The following is a 21473-nucleotide window of genomic DNA, read 5'->3' on the forward strand; positions in this document are numbered from 1 at the left end:
GCATCCTTGATGAAAAAATTGTCGTGGAATGCATCACGTAACAGTGATTCGAAATCAACCTTGATACGCGTATACTAAGAAAATAATTCAAAAGCAGAGTATTGTGCGGTATAAGGGAAAATTGGAATTAATCTGTGCGAGGTATGAACTCCATTAAATCGTAACTTTGAGTTGTAACTTACTGTTTCGTTTCTTGTTTGTATCGAGATAAGAGAAGTTAGAAACGAAAAGTTTTAGATATGTGTGTGAGATTAATTGTAAGGCCATAGGATCGCTGCCCAATAATCTAGCAGAATTTACTGCAAGCATTAGGTCAAAATTTGGTCGGCACCAAAGAGTTTAAAGAGAGATTATTGAGTGGCCTTTCGAGCACTGAAGTAAATAGAGAGGGCGTTCAGTACTACCAAAATCTAATATATACAGTCACGAAGCTCAATGCTTACTAAATATGCAAACATAGATAGTTGCTCACCATCAGGATCGCTGCTATCGCCTCATCATAGAGACTTTCCGTAGCAGACGATAAAATGTATTGTACTTGCGATATCTTGTTCTTTTGAAAAAAAAACTGACACCTTCCTCCCACTATTCAAATATGAAATACGCCTACATAAGGTTTATATATTATTTGCATATAATATATATTATATTCTATAAACTCACCTTCCTGGATCTTTCGGCTACCTATATTTTATTTTGATGAGATTTGATAGTATTAATTAAACATTTGAAATAATGTATCTATATGTCATAACAGTTTACATAATTTAATAAGAACGTAGCAAAGAATCCTCTATCATATCATGAATGGCAAAAAAACTGTGGTCCATTCAACCTGAAATAACGCCTAAACGTATCATAATTCAAATCGATACCAGTGTCCAAAACTCGCCCATATTTTCGTAAGATTCAATGTGATTTTCAGATATTTCTGGCTTTAATTTTAGGCCTACATCTTCTTTTCATGAACAAAATATGTTCATGTAACTCCATTTCCTCATCATCTGAATACTCAGATTCAACATAGCGTTCGTACGTAATTTGTAAAGTACGACAATATACTTACAGGTTATATATTTAAGTACTACAATATACGTAAATACATAACCTATAATATTTCCCCCAACGAGTCATTACTATAATCAGAAAAATTTTTCTGCATGAAGGCAGTGCATAGATGATCATAGTGAGGTGTGGTCTGTGATAACGAATGGACCCGTTACGCTGATGTTGGGACGAACACAGCCGATTTCTGTTCACTGACATAGACGCTTAAAGATATATCATTGTGATTTTTTTTCGGCCTGTCATAATAAGTAGAAATTTTACGTCGTTATTATTATATAATGTAGTTCACTGATTCTCTAAACTGCTAATTTTCTTGAGAATATATTATTATTATTATTATTATTATTATTATTATTATTATTATTATTATTATTTATTAAACTTAATGCCCAGAATCTCGCACTTGGTATAAGACCACAGGTCTGTGTATTTTCCGATTTAATTCACCTTCAGTGTTTTTCATGTCGCTGAATTATTCATATAGCAATAGTTCATCTCATAAAACAATTGAATCGGTCGGTGCTGAAAGGTATTAAGTCAAAATTGGAAGTTTTTCTTTTTTTTTTTTTTTACTTAGCATTATAAACTGTTTAAGCCAGACCTATCGATCAGCGCAAGAAAGAATTAAGTCAGCCTTCTCGTACAAGAAACTGTTGCCACTGGCAACGCGAACAGACGAGGAAAGCATTATGCCGTTGACTTCCTGCCTTTCCGATGCCCCCAATTCCACGACCTTGTGACATCAATATTTGAATGTAATACGAGTCATCAGTGACGTTGTGTTTTTTACTGTGCTCTACTCTACTTGGCTTGTATTGTATTATATTGTATTGTGTTGTATTGTATTGTATTTATTAGCATTCCATGGTACTCATACATTGCTTACAGCTAGAATATGGAACAAGTCAAAAAACTTGATACTATTATAAAGTCTTAATTTATAGTCACAGTCTAGATGAAATATATACAGACGAGATTTACAATATAGTCTACTACTACAACACAAAGTTTTAGTATCAATTTCATGAAGTGTTGTTGAATGTCATGAATTCACCTACAGAATAGAAGGCGTGAGAAATTAGGTACGTCTTTAATTTGGCCCTAAATAATCTTATGTTTTGAGTTCATTTTTTATATCGATAGGGAGGCTATTAAAAATTTTTACTGCCATATAACGCACTTCTTTTTGATAGCATGATAGACTTGCCGATGGAGTATAGAAGTCATTTTTTGACGTGTATTTATGCTATGAACTGTTGAATTAGTTACAAAGTTTTCACGATTACATACGAGGAAGATTATTAATGAAAAGATATACTGACAAGCCAAGGGCATTATTTGTACATTTTTGAAAATAGTCCTACACGATTCCCTAGATTTGGCACCTACTATTATTGTAATTACCAGGGAACGGATTTATATGGACTAAAAATATATGAAATATGTAAATATATATGTAGTTATTTTTACCAAAATATGGAATTAAATATGGATTTTTACCAAAATATGGAATTAAATATGGACTTAAAATTATAAAAAAATGACTATGTACGTTAAATATTGGTACATTTTAATCAAACTAAACAAAAAATATAATGGACGTACCTTATCTTCCAATGTAGTTTCAACAAAACACAATTTTTATTGTCTGTTACCATAACAATAGGTTACAAACATTTCTTTCAAGTGCTGAAAAGTGAATCTTCTTCTATTGTCTCTGAGGATAGATTTATACTGACTAAAAGAGCGTTCGACGTCACAAGAAGTAACTGGTACATAATTCAATTTCACAATGTCTGCTGGGGATAAGTCCAAGTTAATCTTCACTGTTGATTCACCACTCATCACAGCAACAACCTTTTGTAGTTCTTCATATCCAGGGTTTTTTGAAAGTACAGTGTCCACCTTAGCTCTTACTGCATCTGCAACTTTACCTCTACCACGATTCAGTTGTTCCACAGTACTATTTATAATTTCAAAACTTTCAGATAGTGAAAGGTGCCTATTTTGGAGACTTTTGAGCGTTTTTATGATGCATGAAAATGTATGCTGAATGTGAGCTAAGTCATTCTTCACACTTATGTCACAGGTAACTGTTTTCGCAGTATCAATTGAGACTGCATCTTCAGAGTCCAATGCAAGGAGAACATTGTTAATAGAGTCTATATGTTCGGCATAATATTCAACTGCTTCTAGCCATGTACCCCATCTAGTTAAAATTGGCTTTGGTGGCAATGGAATTTCAGGGTACATTTCTTTCAACACGTTAACTCTACTGGGAGCTTTGAGAAATACTTTTTTCACTGATGAAATCAACAAATCTACTTTAGGGAAATTGTCTCTGACCACTTCTGCCACACGATGAAATGCATGCGCCACACAAGTAAAATGAGTCAATTTAGGATATACAACAGATAATGCTTGTCCAGCTTTGACCATATAAGGGGCAGCATCGCTAATAAAGAATAACACATTATCGTACATAATACCCTTTGGCCACAGGATACCCATAGCTTCGTTGAACAGTTTAACTATAGTTTTGTTATTGCACTTTTCTAGAACATCACAATGTAAAAGAATTCGTTCAGAATATTGTTCACTTAACAAACCGATAACTACATTACCAACAAGTCTACCTTCTTTGTCGGGAGTCTCATCAATGGAAACCCAAATTGAACTATCTTTAATTTCATCTCTTATCTTCTGTATTGTCTCATCGTAGATGGATGGAGCATACGTCTTCCTAAGTGTTGACTCATCCGGGATTGTATGTTGAGTATATTTTTCAAGGAATTCCCTGAAGACCTTATTCTTTAGTTTGTAGAGAGGAATATCAGCAGAGATGAGAGAACGGCACAGGTCGATGTTAAACTCAGATCTTACATTCGATGTTGTTGGTTGTGTTAAAAACAATTGTCTCTGCTTGGAATTTAGTTGTTTGTTGGCCTGATGTTTACTAGTTGTAATGTGTTGTTGCACCAGGAACTTTTGTGTAGATGATACTGCACACTGACACAAATTACAAAATAATATTTTATTGTCAGTTGATAAACCATCTTCTTTAAATTCTGAAATGTAACTTGTTAGTTTTGATTTTAAATTGACTGAATGACGTACTTTTGGCATATTTACCGTCTTTATAGTATGATTTACAAAACTGAACCTATGTGTACTCTGACTGGCATTTAACTGTTGAGCTGCACAACTGAAGTCTGTTAAAAATTTTAAATTAAATTAATACAGTTTTGTAACTTACTTTCCCATTGTTGATAGGACTGCTAATTTTCAAATAACTCTGATGTTAAAGGGATTACTGAACATGTGTTTAAATCTCTATTGTTGAAATGTATTTTTAAAAGTTAATGGAATTTTGTTTTGTTTTATTGTTAAACCTAATATAATATGGACTGTTTTATATGAAATATGGAAAATATATGGAAATTAACGAAAATATGTACTAAACTCTAAAATATGAAAAAATATGGAAAATAAAAGTAGGATTTTTCAACCCTACACATTGTGAAACATAAAGATAATGCAAAATATAAATTATATTAGCTTTATAAGTAAATATGTATTTACATATAAATCCTTTCCCTGGTAATTACTCTTTTTTGTAATAGAAATATATTGTTACTATCTGTGGAATTTCCCCAGATTATTATTCCAAAACTCATTATCGAGTGGAAGTTTCCAAAGTATATTGTTTTTAAGGTATTGATATTTACTATCTTTTGCATAGATCTAATAACAAAACAAGCTGAATTTAGTTTGGGGGTAATTTCTTTAATATGATTTCTCCAATTTAACACATTATCGATTTTTAAGCCAAGAAATTTGGTTGTTGTTTTTCTAATAGGGATCTATTATTAATTATTGCGCTACAAATTTGCGATGTTGAATTTGGACATGATTTAAATTGAATTATGTTAGTTTTGTTACAATTTAATACCAATTTGACTGAGAACCAGTCACATATTTTGAAGAGAATTTCCTCTGATTTAATGCCTTTCAGCTCCCACTGATTCAACTACAACTTCTTCAGTGTAGTTTTTCTGCAGAATTGCCAATTTTTATACAATAAACCCTTTGGCATCGCATTGATTTCCTATTAAGTTGAAGGTCATACATGCAAGTGTATTAACAGCTCATACATAGTAAATGGCTAATAATTTCTTGGATCTGTTGTTTCAGTTATGATGGATGCCATCAAGATGGAACCGGAGGTAGATCCATTGGATCTACAATCGGGTGGTGATGTAAATATAGAAGAGGCAATTGATCCTCAAATGGTAAGTGTTAAGAGACAATTTTCTCGAGACAGTCAACCTCAAAACATCTTTAAATTGGAACTTTGATATCGTCACACACCACATACGGAAGTGATGTCTGATTTGCCGTTGAGTTATTTATTGATCAAATGAAACAGAAATGGTACAGTGATCAATATATACGAGTAAACAGCACAAATTCAATTACAATTACAAACACTACATATCTATATTCCACTGAAGAAATATTTCACAGAAATCTCTCCGTTTTGTATCTTAGCATTGCTGCTGCCAACTTCTAGAAACATAAATAAGCGAATTTTCGTAAGATCGAGGATCAGTGACGTGTAATGTTTGTTGTGTTCAGGCTTTTGATATGCCTAGCATATACGCTTATTGGTAGATTAGGTTTACCATCTACCATAGTAAAGAAGAGACGATTTACATTGGACACTAGCTAACAAAAGACAAATAACTTTCAAGTCCAGTTTTCCCTGTGAAGCAGAGTTGAATAATTTCAAGGGAAAAATTGTTCACAGAGAGCTTTACCTGAAAAACTGGACTTGCATAATATATACGTTACTGCAGGTACATTAACAGAAAACCACAATTCCAGTCACACAGAGTTTGTGTGCACTCGATGTGGGTCTCTGGCGTCTTGTCAGCCCACTCGAGTTGTGTGGATATGAGGGGAAAAATTGAGATGCTGTCGGGTGTAGTTCCTGGGTAGCTCAGTCTGTAGAGCGCTGGTACGTTCAACCAGAAGTCCCAGGATCGATACCTGTCCCCGGAACAACATTCCTCTTTAATTTGTTTAAATAACTTTCACTTTCCCGTGTATTACATTTTCATGGTGGTACCACGAGATTACCATGTGATTCTATTTACGCATCTTTCAGTTTCCCTTATCCATTGCCTCCTGTACCCGGACCCAATTTGGTACTAGAATTGCAAAGCACATTCCAGTGTCCTTGAATCGCATATAGTGAATTTCTAGTCCTGCAGCTTTATTGGCTGATATAATATAGTTGCCTTAACGTATGAAATGACCTTCGTGTGTGTGTATATATGTATATAATATATATACTACTGGGTTCAAAAAGTTCCCGGAATTTTACTACCATTTTTCGTATTAATATATAACAAGGGATATTATACATTTGTTTTGTTGGTAACATTCATGATGTCATTTCCTTAAAGTTTGTTGATAATGGCGATTGTTGGTTTTGAGTTGTAGGCAATTGTTTATCATAGTGTTTTGTTTGTTCGTCGCATTTTGTAATTATGTCCACAGAGCAACGTACAAACATCAAGTTCTGTGTTTTGTTACACAAAACTCCTGCAGAGATTTCTCAAACAAAATTATTGCTGGTGATGAGACTTGGTGCTACTTGTACGACCCAGTCCCTAAACGACAGTCATCTGAGTGGAAATTGAAAATATCTCCTCGGAAGCAAAAATTTCCTAGGGACACTTCCAAAGGCAGAGTTATGTTGGAAGTTTTCTTCGACTCTCAGGATCTCATCCACCATGAGTTCATTCCAGAAGGTCGTACTGTAATGAAAGAATTGTACGTAGAAATCCTCCTTCGCCTCCGGGACTCAGTGAGAAGGAAACGTCCAGAAAAGTGGGTAGAAAACAAGTGGTTCCTTATGCATGACAATGCACCTGCTCATCGCGCAATTATTGTAAAGAATTTTCTTGCCAGCACAACATAACTGCTTTGGATCACCCACCATACTCTCCTGATCTCTCACCACCTGATTACTTTCTGTTTCCCCGTCTGAAAAGTCATCTGAAAGTACGGAGATTCAATGCTGAAGAGGTTATCGCAAACGCGACGAGAGCACTAAGACGGGTTTCACAAAATGGCTTCCAGGCCTGCTTCCAGGAACTCTACACGCGTTGGCAAAAGTGTGTTGTTGCGGAAGGCAACTATTTTGAAGGGAATGCTGTAGAATAGTGTTTAAAGTACGTTGTTTCTATGATACTAGCAAATTCCGGGAACTTTTTGAACCTAGTATGTATATATAAACATACAGCATCAGATTTTTTTGCAGTTTATTTTGTGTGGTTTACCTAACGTCGATATCAATGCAGTAGCCTGAGAGGAGACCATCAATCAGTGTTGCCATATTTAGCGATATGTCGCTAAATCTAGGGAGTTTTGAACAAGTCTCCGTGACAAATTTGTTAAAATATGATTAGCGACTTTTCTACCGAATTTTGCGAGCTGCAGCTGATGTAAGGCCCGTAACACACTTGAAGAGTTTTCGCTAGCGAGAAATGTGTTGCGAGAAAGAGGCGAAGAGCCTTCCTCCACACACTTGGCGAGTTCTCGCTATCACAGATCACACCTCGCTATGATCATCTATGCACTGCCTTAATGCAGAAAGCATTTTTCTGATTATAGTAATCACTCGTTGGGGGAAATATTATAGGTTATGTATTTACGTATATTGTCGTACTTAAATATATAACCTGTAAGTATAAGCACTCTAAACCGACCCGTGGCAGTTGTGTTTTGAAATTTTGTGCACTCTGTTCGTTGTAGTGAAACAAATTTTCAGCACTGAGACTGTAGTTTTGTAGTTTTTTCTGGTTTCAATATATATTTAAAAAGCGTTAGTGCAAGTGTACTAAAACATTTCATCATGGGAAAGCCTACACACTAACAACACTACTTTAAAAAGTAGGAGCAGGAATATAGATGACTCTGTCCACTAGATTCAGATAACACAAAAGCATATCGCAAATTTAGCAATGGAGGCCCTTTCACTTTCACATTCAAACGCAGAAGTGGAAAAACTCTTTAGCCAGCTTAACATTGTTGTTGTTGTTGTTTTCTATTGCCAGGCGTTTGACAATAAAGTCATTTGACCTCTTGCACTCCAATATTTTTCAAAGATATTATCATGACCAGCCACTGAAGCACAGATTTTGAGGTGTTCCGAATCCATTTCTTGGTTTGAGTTCACACTTGGCAGTTAGGGGACTGATATATTCCAATTCTGTGCAGGTGTTTGGCCAAACATTCATGGCCTGTTGCCAATCTAAATGCAGCTACAGATGATTTTCGTGGTAAATCGGGAATTAAATGTGGATTATGATGCAGAGAATTCCATTTTTTTCCTTTAGATTGTGTTATCAAATTTTGTTCGTTGAAGTCTAAGTATGTAGATTTAATAAATCTTTTCAGAGAGTAATACATAGATTTAGTAACAGGTCTGTAAGTAGCAGTGCTGCCCTTCTTCGCTAAAGCATCCGCATTCTCGTTTCCCAGGATTCCACAATGGGATGGTATCCATTGGAATACAATTCTTTTATTGAGTGATATTAATTGAGAGAGCGTTTTAGTTATTTCTGCTGTTTGAGATGAAGGTGTGTGTTTAGAGACTATAGATAGAATAGCTGCTTTGGAGTCTGACAATATAACTGCATTCTTAAATTTATTGATGTGAAATAGAAGATTCCTGAGACTTTCACTTATTGCAATGATTTCTCCATCAAAACTTGTTGTTCCATATCCAAGAGATCTATAAAGTGAGAAGAGACAGCACATAACACCTGCACCAGCACCTTTTTCTCTGGAGATCAAGGACCCGTCCGTGTATAAATGAAACCAGTTTTGTGGAGGGTACCTAATATTAATTATCTCTAGAGGCAATTGTTTCACTATTTCAGTGTTTGCTTCTGATTTCAGTATTTCTTCTGTTAAATTTAGATTATATTCTATATTTAATAGAGTTAAAAGGTTTCGTTTAATTTGTAAGTTTTCTTTTAAATTCGGGATATTGATTTTATGTTTTAATTCTTGAACCACGGCTATGAAACTTTTTTGAGTTTTCAAAACTTAACATTGTAAAATCTAAATTAAATAATAAGATGAACATGAAAACAGTGACATCTATTTTACACATTAGAAATTCCCTGATACGCTTAGGTGAAAATTGCCGAAGTTACAGTTTGCCAAAAAGTGTAGTGTCAATGATTGGATCAAGTGCAGTGTATTCACAATCAGCTGTTCCCACAGCTTCCACCTCAACATCACAGCCTTCAACAACACAACCAGACTCCATGGAAGAGGGTGACGGTGAGGAAATTATATTTTTCTCTGCATATGTATGTTTCTCTTATTTTTATTTAGTGATATCTATTATTAATTTTTAGCGACATTTCTGGGGATTTAAAAAAAATTGTGACGATATTTAGCTACTTTTTGCTGAAAAGTTTCGAGATTGTAGGAAGATATATTGGCAACAGTGCTATCGATGTTAGCATGCAGAACTGGAGTAAGAGACTCCAGGAAATTAATTCACCTCTCTACAAACAATAAAGAACTAGTAATAATTTATTATACCTGTTCACTTCTCAGGAAAACAGAGCATTGGAAAGCACAGACCACAGCCATGGTCTCAAATGGGAAGTGGAAACCGAGGAAATTCCAAAGTCAAGTACTTTACCTGTGGTGAAGAGTGAGTCCGTGGTGAGTGAAGTTTATTGGCTGTTTTATTCTCAACTCCTGCTGTTCAACCCGTTTCCTATTCTCCCGCAAGGAATATCTGTACATGTCCTTAAAGCGTCACTCAAAGTCCTTTATGTTACATGGTCAGCCCTTCAGTATTGTTCGCACAATGTTAATTACTATTGTCTCAGTTTGTTGGACTATAATAAGTAGGTTCCCAACAAAGTGGTTTCATTTTGAAGCAAAATTTATTTCAAACTTTCAATATTTCGGTGTCATTCCCAATTTGGCTGTTTTATTTTAAAATTACGTTTATGCCAGTTCAATAGTCCTGCGTTATGATATTAAACATGATAAGAGATATCCATGCAGTTTTTTAGCATCAATTTTTAATTTTCATAATATGTATATACGAGCTATTCCATCTCAAATCGACCGAAATATAGAGAAAATTGACCTTACAATTTCTAAATACAATGAAACTTTTTTTGTACGTAGAGAACTGTGATACAATGCTTTGTGCAAAGTTTGAGGCATCAGAACTTCATAGTGTTTAAATTAAAAATATTTAAATTTATCGTATTTTCATAAAGTTAGCAACTTTAAACTGTTGTAGCTCCGAAACCCTTTCACCCAATGAGAAATTAAAGTTCATATTGACATATAAACAGATTTTCTTACTTTATATGGCAATGGAGAAATTTAGATTTTTCTTCATTAAGACGCCTTTGGATTGGAAAAAATATTTTTGAAATATATACTTAGATTCTGCATTGAAAGTACAAATGAACACATATTTTTTTCTGATGGTATGTTGATAAGGAAGTATTGAAAATATCAAATAAAGAAAATAAATAGTATGCGCGTGAGCTAACCAGCTGACTGTGAGACGGGAGCTTAGCTGAGACAAGCAAGGCCAGGAGACATAAACACGTGATGTGTCGTCTAGCAGCGCATGGCTGTGCTATCTTTATCACAGGTTTTCATAAACACAGGAGTAAAATGACGCCCAACGCTCGCTTATCTTCAGCTCTCGGCCAGTGCGTGCAGTATTGCGCCGTTCAGGTCTAGGCGTGTGAAAATAATCTATTTAATACCCTCGAAACTTATTGCCGAGCCACTAAGCAAACAATGCCGAATCCCTCTTAATAATGCAAGGTTTTTTTTCTCAATATTTTTTTACATTTTTACAAATGGCCAAAAAGCCTAAAAGCAAGTAAAATCAGATTATCTGTCTCTCTGTGTATAAAAATAAGAAGGATTACTTCTTAACATAACCTACCAAATGTCAGCTTCAAAATAAGCTCTCGTTCATTGTTCTGCAGTAAACGGTTCCAGAGTTCTGAGCGCTGAAAGAGGCTTGTTTTTATAAAATACGCTAAATTTGTCGCTCAATAATACGAAAACCGTTTGACTTTCGATAGTATATTTTAAAAAATGCACTCCCCTCTGCACCTTGTATAAGTAGGGAAAAAATTAGAGTATAAAAAAATTGCGGTATTTTGTACTGATCGATTTCATATGGAATAGCCCGTACTGGTCAAAAAAAGTTTTGCATATTACAGAATTTGTTATTTCTGCATCGATGTGTCCCAAAGTTCTATGTATTCCTATTACATGTCAATTGCTTAAAGAAAAAACAAAATAAAATTATGAACTTCTTACACACATAACGAAAAACAAAAGTCTGTCTCAATTTGCAACACAAATCCTAACCTCATTAATTTGACAAAGGAAACAAAAACAGATCTTGAGTCAGTTAAATAATGTGTGTGGCCTCCTCGAACTCATAGACATTCCTGGACACGATGTGACATGCTGACAACCAGGTTAGCTAATTCTTCTTGAGGAAGATTGTGCCATTCTTGTATGGCAGCTGGTATCAGATACTTTATGGTTTCTGGAGAATGTGGGCGGTTGGCAATTGCTTTTTTCAATTAGGCGTTCATATATAACCCGTTTCAAAATTTCGTCTGGCAGATTTCTAACTGATACAGGCAACTTATTAAAAAATTTAATTCCATTAATAAAACATGTATTCAAACTTGAGTTGAGCCTACAATATGGGATATGGACGTTTGAATTATTTCTTGTATTAATTGTATGTATTTGTGACTTTATCTTATAATCATGTAAATTATTATGAATATAAATTATACGCCGTCATGATTTTAGTTTGAATTAATAAAGATCTACAAGTCTGTCTATAATTTCTGTTCAGCATTATCCTAAGTGTCTTCTCTTGATGTAATAATATTTTTGTAACATCTGGGCATGTCCCCATATATGCATTCCATAATTTATATGACACTGAAATAGTGAAAGATATACATTTCTGACAATATCAGTTGAATGCAACTCTTCAGTTTTCTCGGTACGAATAGAACTCTTGATAACTTCACACAAATATTGTCAACTAGCCATACCCGTGCGCTCCGCTGCACTTGATAGAAATAAATATAAAGTAATTACATAATTAAAATAGGACGTTTGATCCAGGGAACATTCGTGTTTGATAGAAGGATAAATCGTTTAATATGTCACTTAATTTAAATTGTATTAAATAATTAAAATGCGATCATTTTGGTTCAGAGACCACTCATTTGGTGCAATGTTAATTCCCTTTTTTTATGCAAGATTTATCACAAAAATTAATAATAAGGGAGATATTTCGATTTATTTAATTCAAGCCCCCTTATAACCTCCCTTTTAAATAAAGTATTTTGAATGCCATATAGCCTAAAATCTAAGTTACAACGAACTTAATTTATATTCCAATTTTCATATAAATCAATTTAGCCATTATCACGTGAAAAGGTAACAAACATCCAGACAGACAGATATACAAACAAAAATTTCGAAAAAGCGATTTTCGGTTTCAGGGTGGTTAATTATACATGTTAACACAAAATATTTTTGGAAAATTGAAAATTACCAGAAAAATTTTGGCTACAGATTTATTATTAGTATAGATGTGGGATTTCCATGACAATTATTTAGAATCCAAGTGAAAACCTAATAACTTAACATCAGAAACACTGGTTTGAAATGAAGTCTTCAGACGAAATATATAATCTTGAATCTTTCCTTCATTCAATAAAAGCCCATTAGCTGAAAACATTTGGCTGGTTATAGCAAAAGTACTTTCCTTAATTAAATTTAATTCATTTAAATCGAATTACAAGCCACTAGAGTGGTATCATCAGCATAAATAATTCGTTCAATAGGAAGATTAAAGGTTAAGTCATTAATAGCAACAATAAATAAAAAAGGTCCAATATAGATAACTGTCTACTTTAAAGAACTGTATAGTCCCGTCGCTCTAATTTCCGGCAGCCAATCGCGTTGCAGGTCGGCTATATTTAAACGTGTGCGTCTTAAGATTCGCTGATTCATTTCTTAAGGCTCGATAAATACTTAATATAATCGCCCGCCATTGTGGCTCTTTCGTTGGCGTTGGGAGAAAGCACACGAAGACGTTATTTGCCACTCAATTATTTACTGAATTACAGTGCGTTTGATTTATTGTCATAGGAGCTACGACATGATAATGTTTAAGGGTGTGGCAAATAGATTCCTCGTATGGTAGCTCGGCAACGTAAGAATAAAAATGGCGAACGATACTACCTACCTAGACTTTATAGAGCCTTCACTTTCTAAGACGTAAGGAAAGAGGCGGAGTCACGCCGGAAATAACAGCGTCGGGACTATAGTATATATATTTTTATGCTCGACCATGCCGAAATGTACTAACTATACATCTGGTAGCAGTCCTTTAATGCATGTCATTAAAGTACACCTACTAATTAAAGTACAGGTCTTCAACCAATGATAACTCAGCTTACATGTGTTCAGCCAATGACAAGTCAGCTTTGTACCGTTATAAAACCGCAAGTATCGATTATTCTCGGATATGCAATCGAAAGAGAATTAGCGAAAAGTCACGGAGGCCGGAAATCCAATACTGTCGCAGAAGGTTATGTTCTGTTACTATAATAATTAGCGTTAATTATAAATAATATTCAAATAAATTCAATTTGTCATCTCGTTTTTTAATGTCGAATTCAATAATCAAGGTTATAATATTATAATATTATCAAGTTTAACGGGACTACGTCAAAGTCAATGACATTATTGTTCCTCGGAAAAAATCAATACTTTGGCATCTGCGCACATCTCACAATTCACGACCTAGAACAAGGTCACTTCCGATCTTGTCAGATACAAATAAAATGTATACATCTGAATACCGGTAATTTCAAGTTAGAAATATGGTCGAGCATAAAAAGTGTATGAAACTCGCCTATAATGGTAATTAAGAAGCTCATATGAAAATTATGAAACTCGCTTGCGCTCGTTTCATAAATATCCATACTCGATTCTTAATTACTATCATTATAGGCTCGTTCCATAATGTACTATTTTTATTTTTCAGAAATGAGATATTGTTTAAATTGTTGGAAATCTATGTAATATCTTAACAATAGTGAACCCCTAGTCATTTTAGGCACGAACCGTCACTGCAAGTACACATTCATATTGACATTACGAAATTTCTGTGAGTTAATATTTAACTTTATTGCGGTTTATCTATATTGTACTGCAAAGACTCTGAGCCCCTCAACCTGCCTCCATTAATTATACCGCTAATATATTTCCTAATTTCAGGAAGAACCTTTTGCCGTGGTTACAGTAAAAGAAGAGATTAAGGAAGAAATAATTACAGAGGAACATGAAGACTTAAGTCAGAGGTTAGTGCCTTCAATTTATGCTTCCTTTCCCTGTATGAAATAAATGACGACGTAGGACATTAATTGTGTGTCAATGTAATGTAAACTGAGAGAATTGTTAGCTCCCTCCAGGGGTCTATTGCATAAAAGACACTAGTGACAAGTGACATTTTACCAATATATGGACGACAAATAACAAGTCTTAGTAATTTCTATTGCATAACACAATTTTGACTGCCTTCGTGGTCTGTTGGTCAGCATGCTGGCTTCCGGATCAGGTGGTCCCGGGTTCGATTCCCGGGCTCAGCTCTCGGTGAATTTTTCTTGAAGAAGAGGAATTCCCTGGGTGTCTAGAGTCTGGAAATTTGTATGAATGTGATTGTGAGTGTGCCGGGTTAATATTAATTAACCAATCATCATAAATATTTTTTTAATCCAATGCCACCAGGTTGTCTTTTCGACATTTCTGGTCTTCTCTCCTGACCGTGGCTTAATTGTAACCCACTTCTGAGGTTGGGGCACCTGGAAGGCGGAGTTACATTACCCCGATGATGTGATAGGATGATTATGATAATGTGGTGCCAGGAGAGGTCTTAAATCTAAACTTAACCTAAATTCCAGACCATGGACGAACACAGGAATAATCCCCTTTAAGGAAAAATTTCATCATCGCTGGGCAGTAACCTGAACACACGTTTCAGCGTCACATTTTTGACAAGTAACTCCATCTGTTAGCACAACCATAAAGCATCTAATAGATGCTATAGAGCAGTGAATTCAACTGATGCCCATACGGGCAAGCGCGCGCTTTAGAGCCCAGGAGAGCCCGAGCGCTTTTAAATTTTATTAATGCAATTACACTACATTTTAGAGAAATATATGTTACTCTTAATGCATTCCAACTAATTTATATGGTTGAAATGACACGAGTCACATGGTCTGCCTTACGGCCTGTATTAGATCACGATGGCTGTGGCACAGTCTATTGTTCCTAGTACTCACAGCGCTCCAAGCAGCTAGCAACTATCGCAAGAAATGCAAAAAATCATCCCAAGCTTCGTGACTGTATACAGGGATATCATTTTATTTTTACTAACATTTTTAATATTAATCTGGCTATACCTTTCTATTAACGATTGAAACAGCAAACACCGTTTGCTCCGCCTTCCACGACTGGAGTTCGATGATACTGGCGTAAAATACAAATCACTTTACTAACTATAGGAGGGAAGAAAAGTAGTTCAACCATTTATGTAGACTAGGAAATATCGCAATTTTGAGTTTGATAATTTTCATTGGGTTTTTGTTTAATCAAAATACAGTACTGTATTAACACTTAGTGTTTTTACTCACGAATTGAGCTATCCATTCGGACGTATTAATTATGCAGTGTATATTGTACTGTTACAGCACATTAGCGTACAATATAGAGAATGAAGTTAAATTGAAAAATAATCATAATATGCATATTTAAACACAGTTTTGAAAGTGGTGGCCGTTCATATCGATACAGGCTTCAGTTCTTTTGTGCATATTATCACAATATACACTATTGTACCTAATTCCAATTACCAGTTTCATACTTCGTACTAGTAACTCATGTTGAAATAATTCTGTACCTACTCTATAAAAGAGTACCTTACGTACTGTAAATTCAATCTTCACTTGTGCCCGATCCGAAAAGATAAAATTACTCAGAAATGCTATCTACTGTCCGTTCAAATGGTTTTGTCGCAGGGTCGTAGAAAGGGGGGGGGGGGGAAATCACGTGACACTTAATTACTTAACGGGGCCCTTTTATTTAAGTTATTTTGAACACTTGTATAATATTACGTAGACGTCCAATTCCTAACACAAATTAATGTTTTCAGAAAAGAGCTAAGATAGCCCAGCTACTAGACTTTACAGAGGGGCAAACAGAAGCAGGTGGGGGAAACCGGGATGCGACGTAGGCAAACGGACAGTACCTGTGCGAGAATATGATTCAATATTGAAAGCTCTTTCGTCACTGGAAAACGCGAACATATTTCTGGAACGTACTATACTCACTAACTCAGTACTGCTTACGCGCCCTCGGCTCTGTGTCGTGAAGGGTTGGAAGTTTACTAGTAGAAGGGGTGGGAGTGAAGTACATTAAAAAGCTCAGATACAATAAAAATTGAATCAAAAATAAAATGATGTCCCTATACTATACAGCGGTATTATTGAAGATTTTCTGTCCTGAATATTGTAGCTTTTACTGATGGCATCTTGTGATTGCAGCACTTTGAATTCTGATGAAAGTGAATCGACGCAGATGAAGTACATAATCCCTGACCCATGTGTGCCATCCGAGAATCTTGCCTGTGACAGTGAACTAGACTCCCATACTCACGACCAGTTAGTGAAAAGAAACAGCCAATTGCAGACACAGTCCCGTGAACAAAAACGAAACAGTTACAAGTGCAACAATTGTGGCAAGTTACTGGCAACTCGTAGCACACTTAGAATGCATTTCCGAACGCACTACGGTGAAAGGAAATTTGAATGCGATGACTGTGGGAGATCTTTCTTGTTTTTGGGAAGCCTCCTGAAGCACATACGTACACACACGGGGGAAAAACCATTCAGATGTGATATCTGCGGGAATACTTTCTCGCAATCTGGAACTCTCAAAGATCATGTTCGAACTCACACGGGCGAAAAGCCATTCAATTGTGATATCTGCGGAAGAGGTTTTACAAAATCGGGAAATTTAATATCCCACGTACGAACACACACCGGCGAGAAGCCATTCAAGTGCGATATCTGTGGGAAATGTTTCTCTGAATCGGGAACTGTTAAAGTTCACTTGCGTACTCACACTCGCGAAAAGCCATTCAAATGTATTACGTGTGAAAAATCTTTTTCACATTTAGGAAGTCTAAAATACCACGCCCGTACTCATAATGGGGCAGTCGATTTAGATGCTGAGTGAATGAATATTTCTGTCTTAAGGCAATTGAAGTACTGTATTTTTAGCAACTAACCAATGCGACATAGTCTTAACAAGCATTGTGTTCCACAAGAATGTTATGGCCCGCTCACATCTACATACGCAGTGCGATAATATTTTATCTAGTCTGCTCTCAGGTAGTAGATGGCATATTTGATGACTGGTGAGTTGCTACTAATAGAAAACTCTCTCTCGCTCTCTCTCTCGTTTTTTTATAGCATCACGGCATTGTCATTCCCGATATTTATTTCAAATCTCTCCAAAATCTCGTCCTATTGTATATGTAAAGCCTAATTTCTCGAAATGCGATATCTAGAAGTAACAGACCCTTGATAATTAATTTTCTCCCTCATTGCAGTTGTCAATTTGTTTGCCGTGGGATACTGACCATCATCATAAAACTGCATAATTGTTCTCCGCAGGACATCTTTCTCAAAGTCATCTAATTTTATTTTACTTTTGGACTTGTCATTCTTTTTGCCCGGTGATTTGAAAATGGGCGCATTTGATTGTTCGACAGTTTTTTTAGCCTCATAAATAATCCTTCGCACACTTCCTACTTTGCACGCCTCCAATGTCAGTTGCTTTGTTTTATAAAAATCTATACTTTCGCGGGGTTTTCTGGTGAAGACAATTTTTTAAGGAAGTTATATACGTTATAAATATTTTTTTCTACTTTGTCCTGGAATAATTTCACGTTTGTGAATAGTAGAATTAATATTTGATTCTGCCTGAAGAGACATGATGATTACATATATAATTTATTTCAAGAAATAGTCTGCCCAGGCATCCTGGGTTGCCAAAAACACAGAATAACACACATATAAGAATAGTAATGATTACAGTAAGATAGATGAGCCAAATTTAAATGTGAACTAGGAGCTTAAGTTTAAGAAATAATAAATTTGTACATATATTTGTAACAATCACACACTAACGAATAGAAAAGGGGGGAGTATTATGATATTCCGTATAAATGATTTTTCAGAATTGCCACAGACCCTTTAATGGTTGAAGTAATTATTTTTGGAATGATGTCATGGATTCCAAATGTTTTGATAGTGTTTACGGTTGATCGTGGGATGGTGCCCCTCGCTCCGATCATTAAACCATGTACTTCCCAGGTGCCTTCCATCTGATATTTTTTCTCGAAAATACGGAATAGTAGGCTCATAAATTTGTTGTTTTTCTTTGTTGACCTCGGATGGTTGGGTCTGGCTCATCTCAAATCTAACAGTTGGGTCCAGTATAAAGCCTTTACTATTAGTCTTGTCTAGAGCCACGATGTCCGCTCTTCTAATTCTGCCGCCTTCAGACGCAATGCAGTGCACCTCTTCATGGACCTCGAAGGATTTGTTTCTAAGGGCTTGTGCTATTAGTTTTCGGATGTTATGATGGCGTGAATTTCTCAGGAGTTCTCCATGCTGACAGGATCCTAGGACGTGTGCTAAGGTTTCAATCTCGTTGCAGTATCTGCAACGGAAACCGTCCAAGGATCTCCCATGAAGACTTCTCACTGGTGCTACGTTAGCATTCATCTTAATTGCGTCCCGCCATTCAGAGGAAGATAGACCCTCCTTAGAAAAAATCCATTTATTTCCTGGAGTATATTCTTGAAATAAAATAACACCTTTTCCTTTATGTGGAAGCGCACACCATTTGTCGTACTCTTGTTACAATACACTATAAATAAAACATAATTTGCACTTCTCTGACTATTAATACTTAATAGTCCACTACACTAAAGCAATAATAAAACACGTGAAATATATAACTCTAATAATAGAGTCTACTAATTTAATTGAACTAAGTACGGCACACTGATTTATTGTTTAATATGAAATTTGTTCCTTCACTCAATCATAGTAATTTGAAAGGTAGTAAATTGGAACATTTAAGGCACAGACACCCTTCCAGCTGAATAAATGTAGTATTTCATAAGACCTCATTAAGATGAGTCATATAAGCAAACCCAATGTTTGTGCTTGAATGGTTCTCCCTTCGCATAAGTGACCTGAGTGACCCGGGATTTAATAACTAACGAAACATGAAGTCATTTCGCAATGCATGAGACTTGATACAGTAAGTTCTGTATGTTGATGTCTTAAATGAAGGAAAATATTTTTCTGATAGCTCCGTGCATAAAAGTGATTTTCAGTTTTGACTCATAGGTGTATAAAATTAGCAGTTCAAAACGACAAACACATATATCATAAATCGTTATGTTCAGTACCGCCTTTGTTCAACCATTTAAAAAATTAAAATGCACTTTTCAGGTATTAAACATAAAATAAGTCATTTCTCAGGAACTATACCACCTAAAAATATGGGATTTTGATAGTCATGAATGACACAATGAGCTCTTTCTATAGAGCATACCCCAAGACTCTATCTTAAATAGTCTTTCCGGGCGAAAGGGATTAAATGTATAGTGGCGTGACGTTAGGTCGGAAGTAGGCAACACTTGGAGGCAGAACATGCAATTGATTGGCAAGCGCCTCTATCGTAGCTCCATCTCACCGGCCATTGAGTATGCCGTCTAGTATATTTCAGTGATTTCTAAACTTTCGGAAAGCGCGATCTACTTTTGAACAACACTTCTGTTTGCGTCCCTCTGTTATTACCGTCCTGGTTCTTGGCTCCATCTTAAAAATACAAGTTCCTCTAAAATTCTAACAACCATAATTTCGCTCAAAACCAATGGATACTACTGAAAGTATTACTTCAAACAAAAGCTTTTGAGTATTTTCCAGAAGAAACTTGAAACAATTATGACTGTTACAGATGGATTCTGAATCAGTTTTTAAGCACTTACATTCAACTAGTTGACATCAAAAAAAGAAAAAGGGACAAATTCATTAAAATATCAACCTGGTAATGGAATATAGAAATTAGACATTTTAATCGTAGAGCATAGAGAAGTTTTTTATTAAATACCTCGAGCTTGCAAAAGAAGCTCTTAAATTTTTTATAACATTTGCAATTTTGTATGTATGTAAATTAAGTTTTTTGTCTATGATTGCCAACTAAACAAAAGCGAAAAATCTTCTTGAACTTGACATGGTATCCCTATGTGTAACGAATACTTGGTCCAGATTTAAGAAGCTCCATTCTGAAAAATAGGCATATTTATCAAATTAATTAACTTTTACTTTATAACTAGTGAAACTTTTATTTTTATGTTAAATGTTGTTTATGTTCCTAAGTACAAAATAAATGTTGTCAGTAAGGCGTTTCTTTTGTTTTTTTTAATCATCCTGCGACCCCCGACTTTGAAAACTGCTGTCCTAGTGTGTTACCAATTTCTTTCCAGGAAATATCACGTGGGCTGTTATTGCAATACTATTTGTGGTTTTGTCATAAAGAAATGGATATTTATTCACCAAATTAATTAGTTTTTCAGAATACATTTTAATTTCTAACCTATAAAGACATGAACATGCACAGACAGGCTATATGAAAAGATAACAACAATAATTCAGGTTCAGACAGAAAAACCTCTACATCTACCCAACAACTTCCAAATCTCCAAAATTATTTTTCTCTTTCAAACCAATTGCGACATGGTGCGTCGTTCCAGACCCCCCCCCCCCACTTAAATACATTCATATGCCACAGTATGATGCGTTAGTGTGAGTGGGCCATAACAAGAAAATATTTCATTTATCACACAATTCGATATTACTGAAAGGTTCATGGCAGAAACACTTTTAGTCCAAGTTTAGTAATATTTATATTGTAATCGATTCTGGCAGTTAAAATTGAGATGTTCAAGATTCCTTAATCATACAGGAGGAAAACTCTCTTGGTTCCACATTATAAGCATATTAAGGAAGCGCTTACATGAGAAGAAACTGTCAGTTCTACAAGTCTGTAAACGCTCTCCTGAAAAATTTGCACAATGTGGCTAAACGTGTGTTTTCCCTGGACCCTTCAACTGTTTATGAACTGTATGGTGACATATA

At 35.3% G+C, this 21473-nt stretch overlaps 1 protein-coding gene across 1 annotated transcript; it reads left to right on the forward strand.

The window, feature by feature from the left end:
- LOC138691978 (gastrula zinc finger protein XlCGF17.1-like) lies at positions 1-20741 on the forward strand. The gene is made up of 5 exons (XM_069814679.1): positions 1-141; positions 5263-5360; positions 9715-9825; positions 14473-14555; positions 16797-20741. Exons 2-5 carry the CDS (start codon positions 5265-5267, stop codon positions 17488-17490), a joined length of 984 nt encoding a protein of 327 aa, XP_069670780.1. The 5' UTR covers positions 1-141; positions 5263-5264; the 3' UTR covers positions 17491-20741.
- Positions 20742-21473: the final 732 nt, after the last annotated feature.

The sequence above is a fragment of the Periplaneta americana genome, chromosome 16, assembly GCF_040183065.1.
Source record: "Periplaneta americana isolate PAMFEO1 chromosome 16, P.americana_PAMFEO1_priV1, whole genome shotgun sequence".
NCBI classification, from domain to species: Eukaryota; Metazoa; Arthropoda; class Insecta; order Blattodea; family Blattidae; genus Periplaneta; species Periplaneta americana.

What these genes read in the sequence shown, in the direction of transcription:
- LOC138691978 (XM_069814679.1), top strand. Translation starts at nt 5,265, where the DNA reads ATGATGGATGCCATCAAGATGGAACCGGAGGTAGATCCATTGGATCTA. An exon ending in AGGCAATTGATCCTCAAATG is followed by an intron (nt 5,361 to 9,714) that starts GTAAGTGTTAAG and finishes TTCACTTCTCAG; the next exon opens with GAAAACAGAGCATTGGAAAG. An exon ending in CATGAAGACTTAAGTCAGAG is followed by an intron (nt 14,556 to 16,796) that starts GTTAGTGCCTTC and finishes TTGTGATTGCAG; the next exon opens with CACTTTGAATTCTGATGAAA.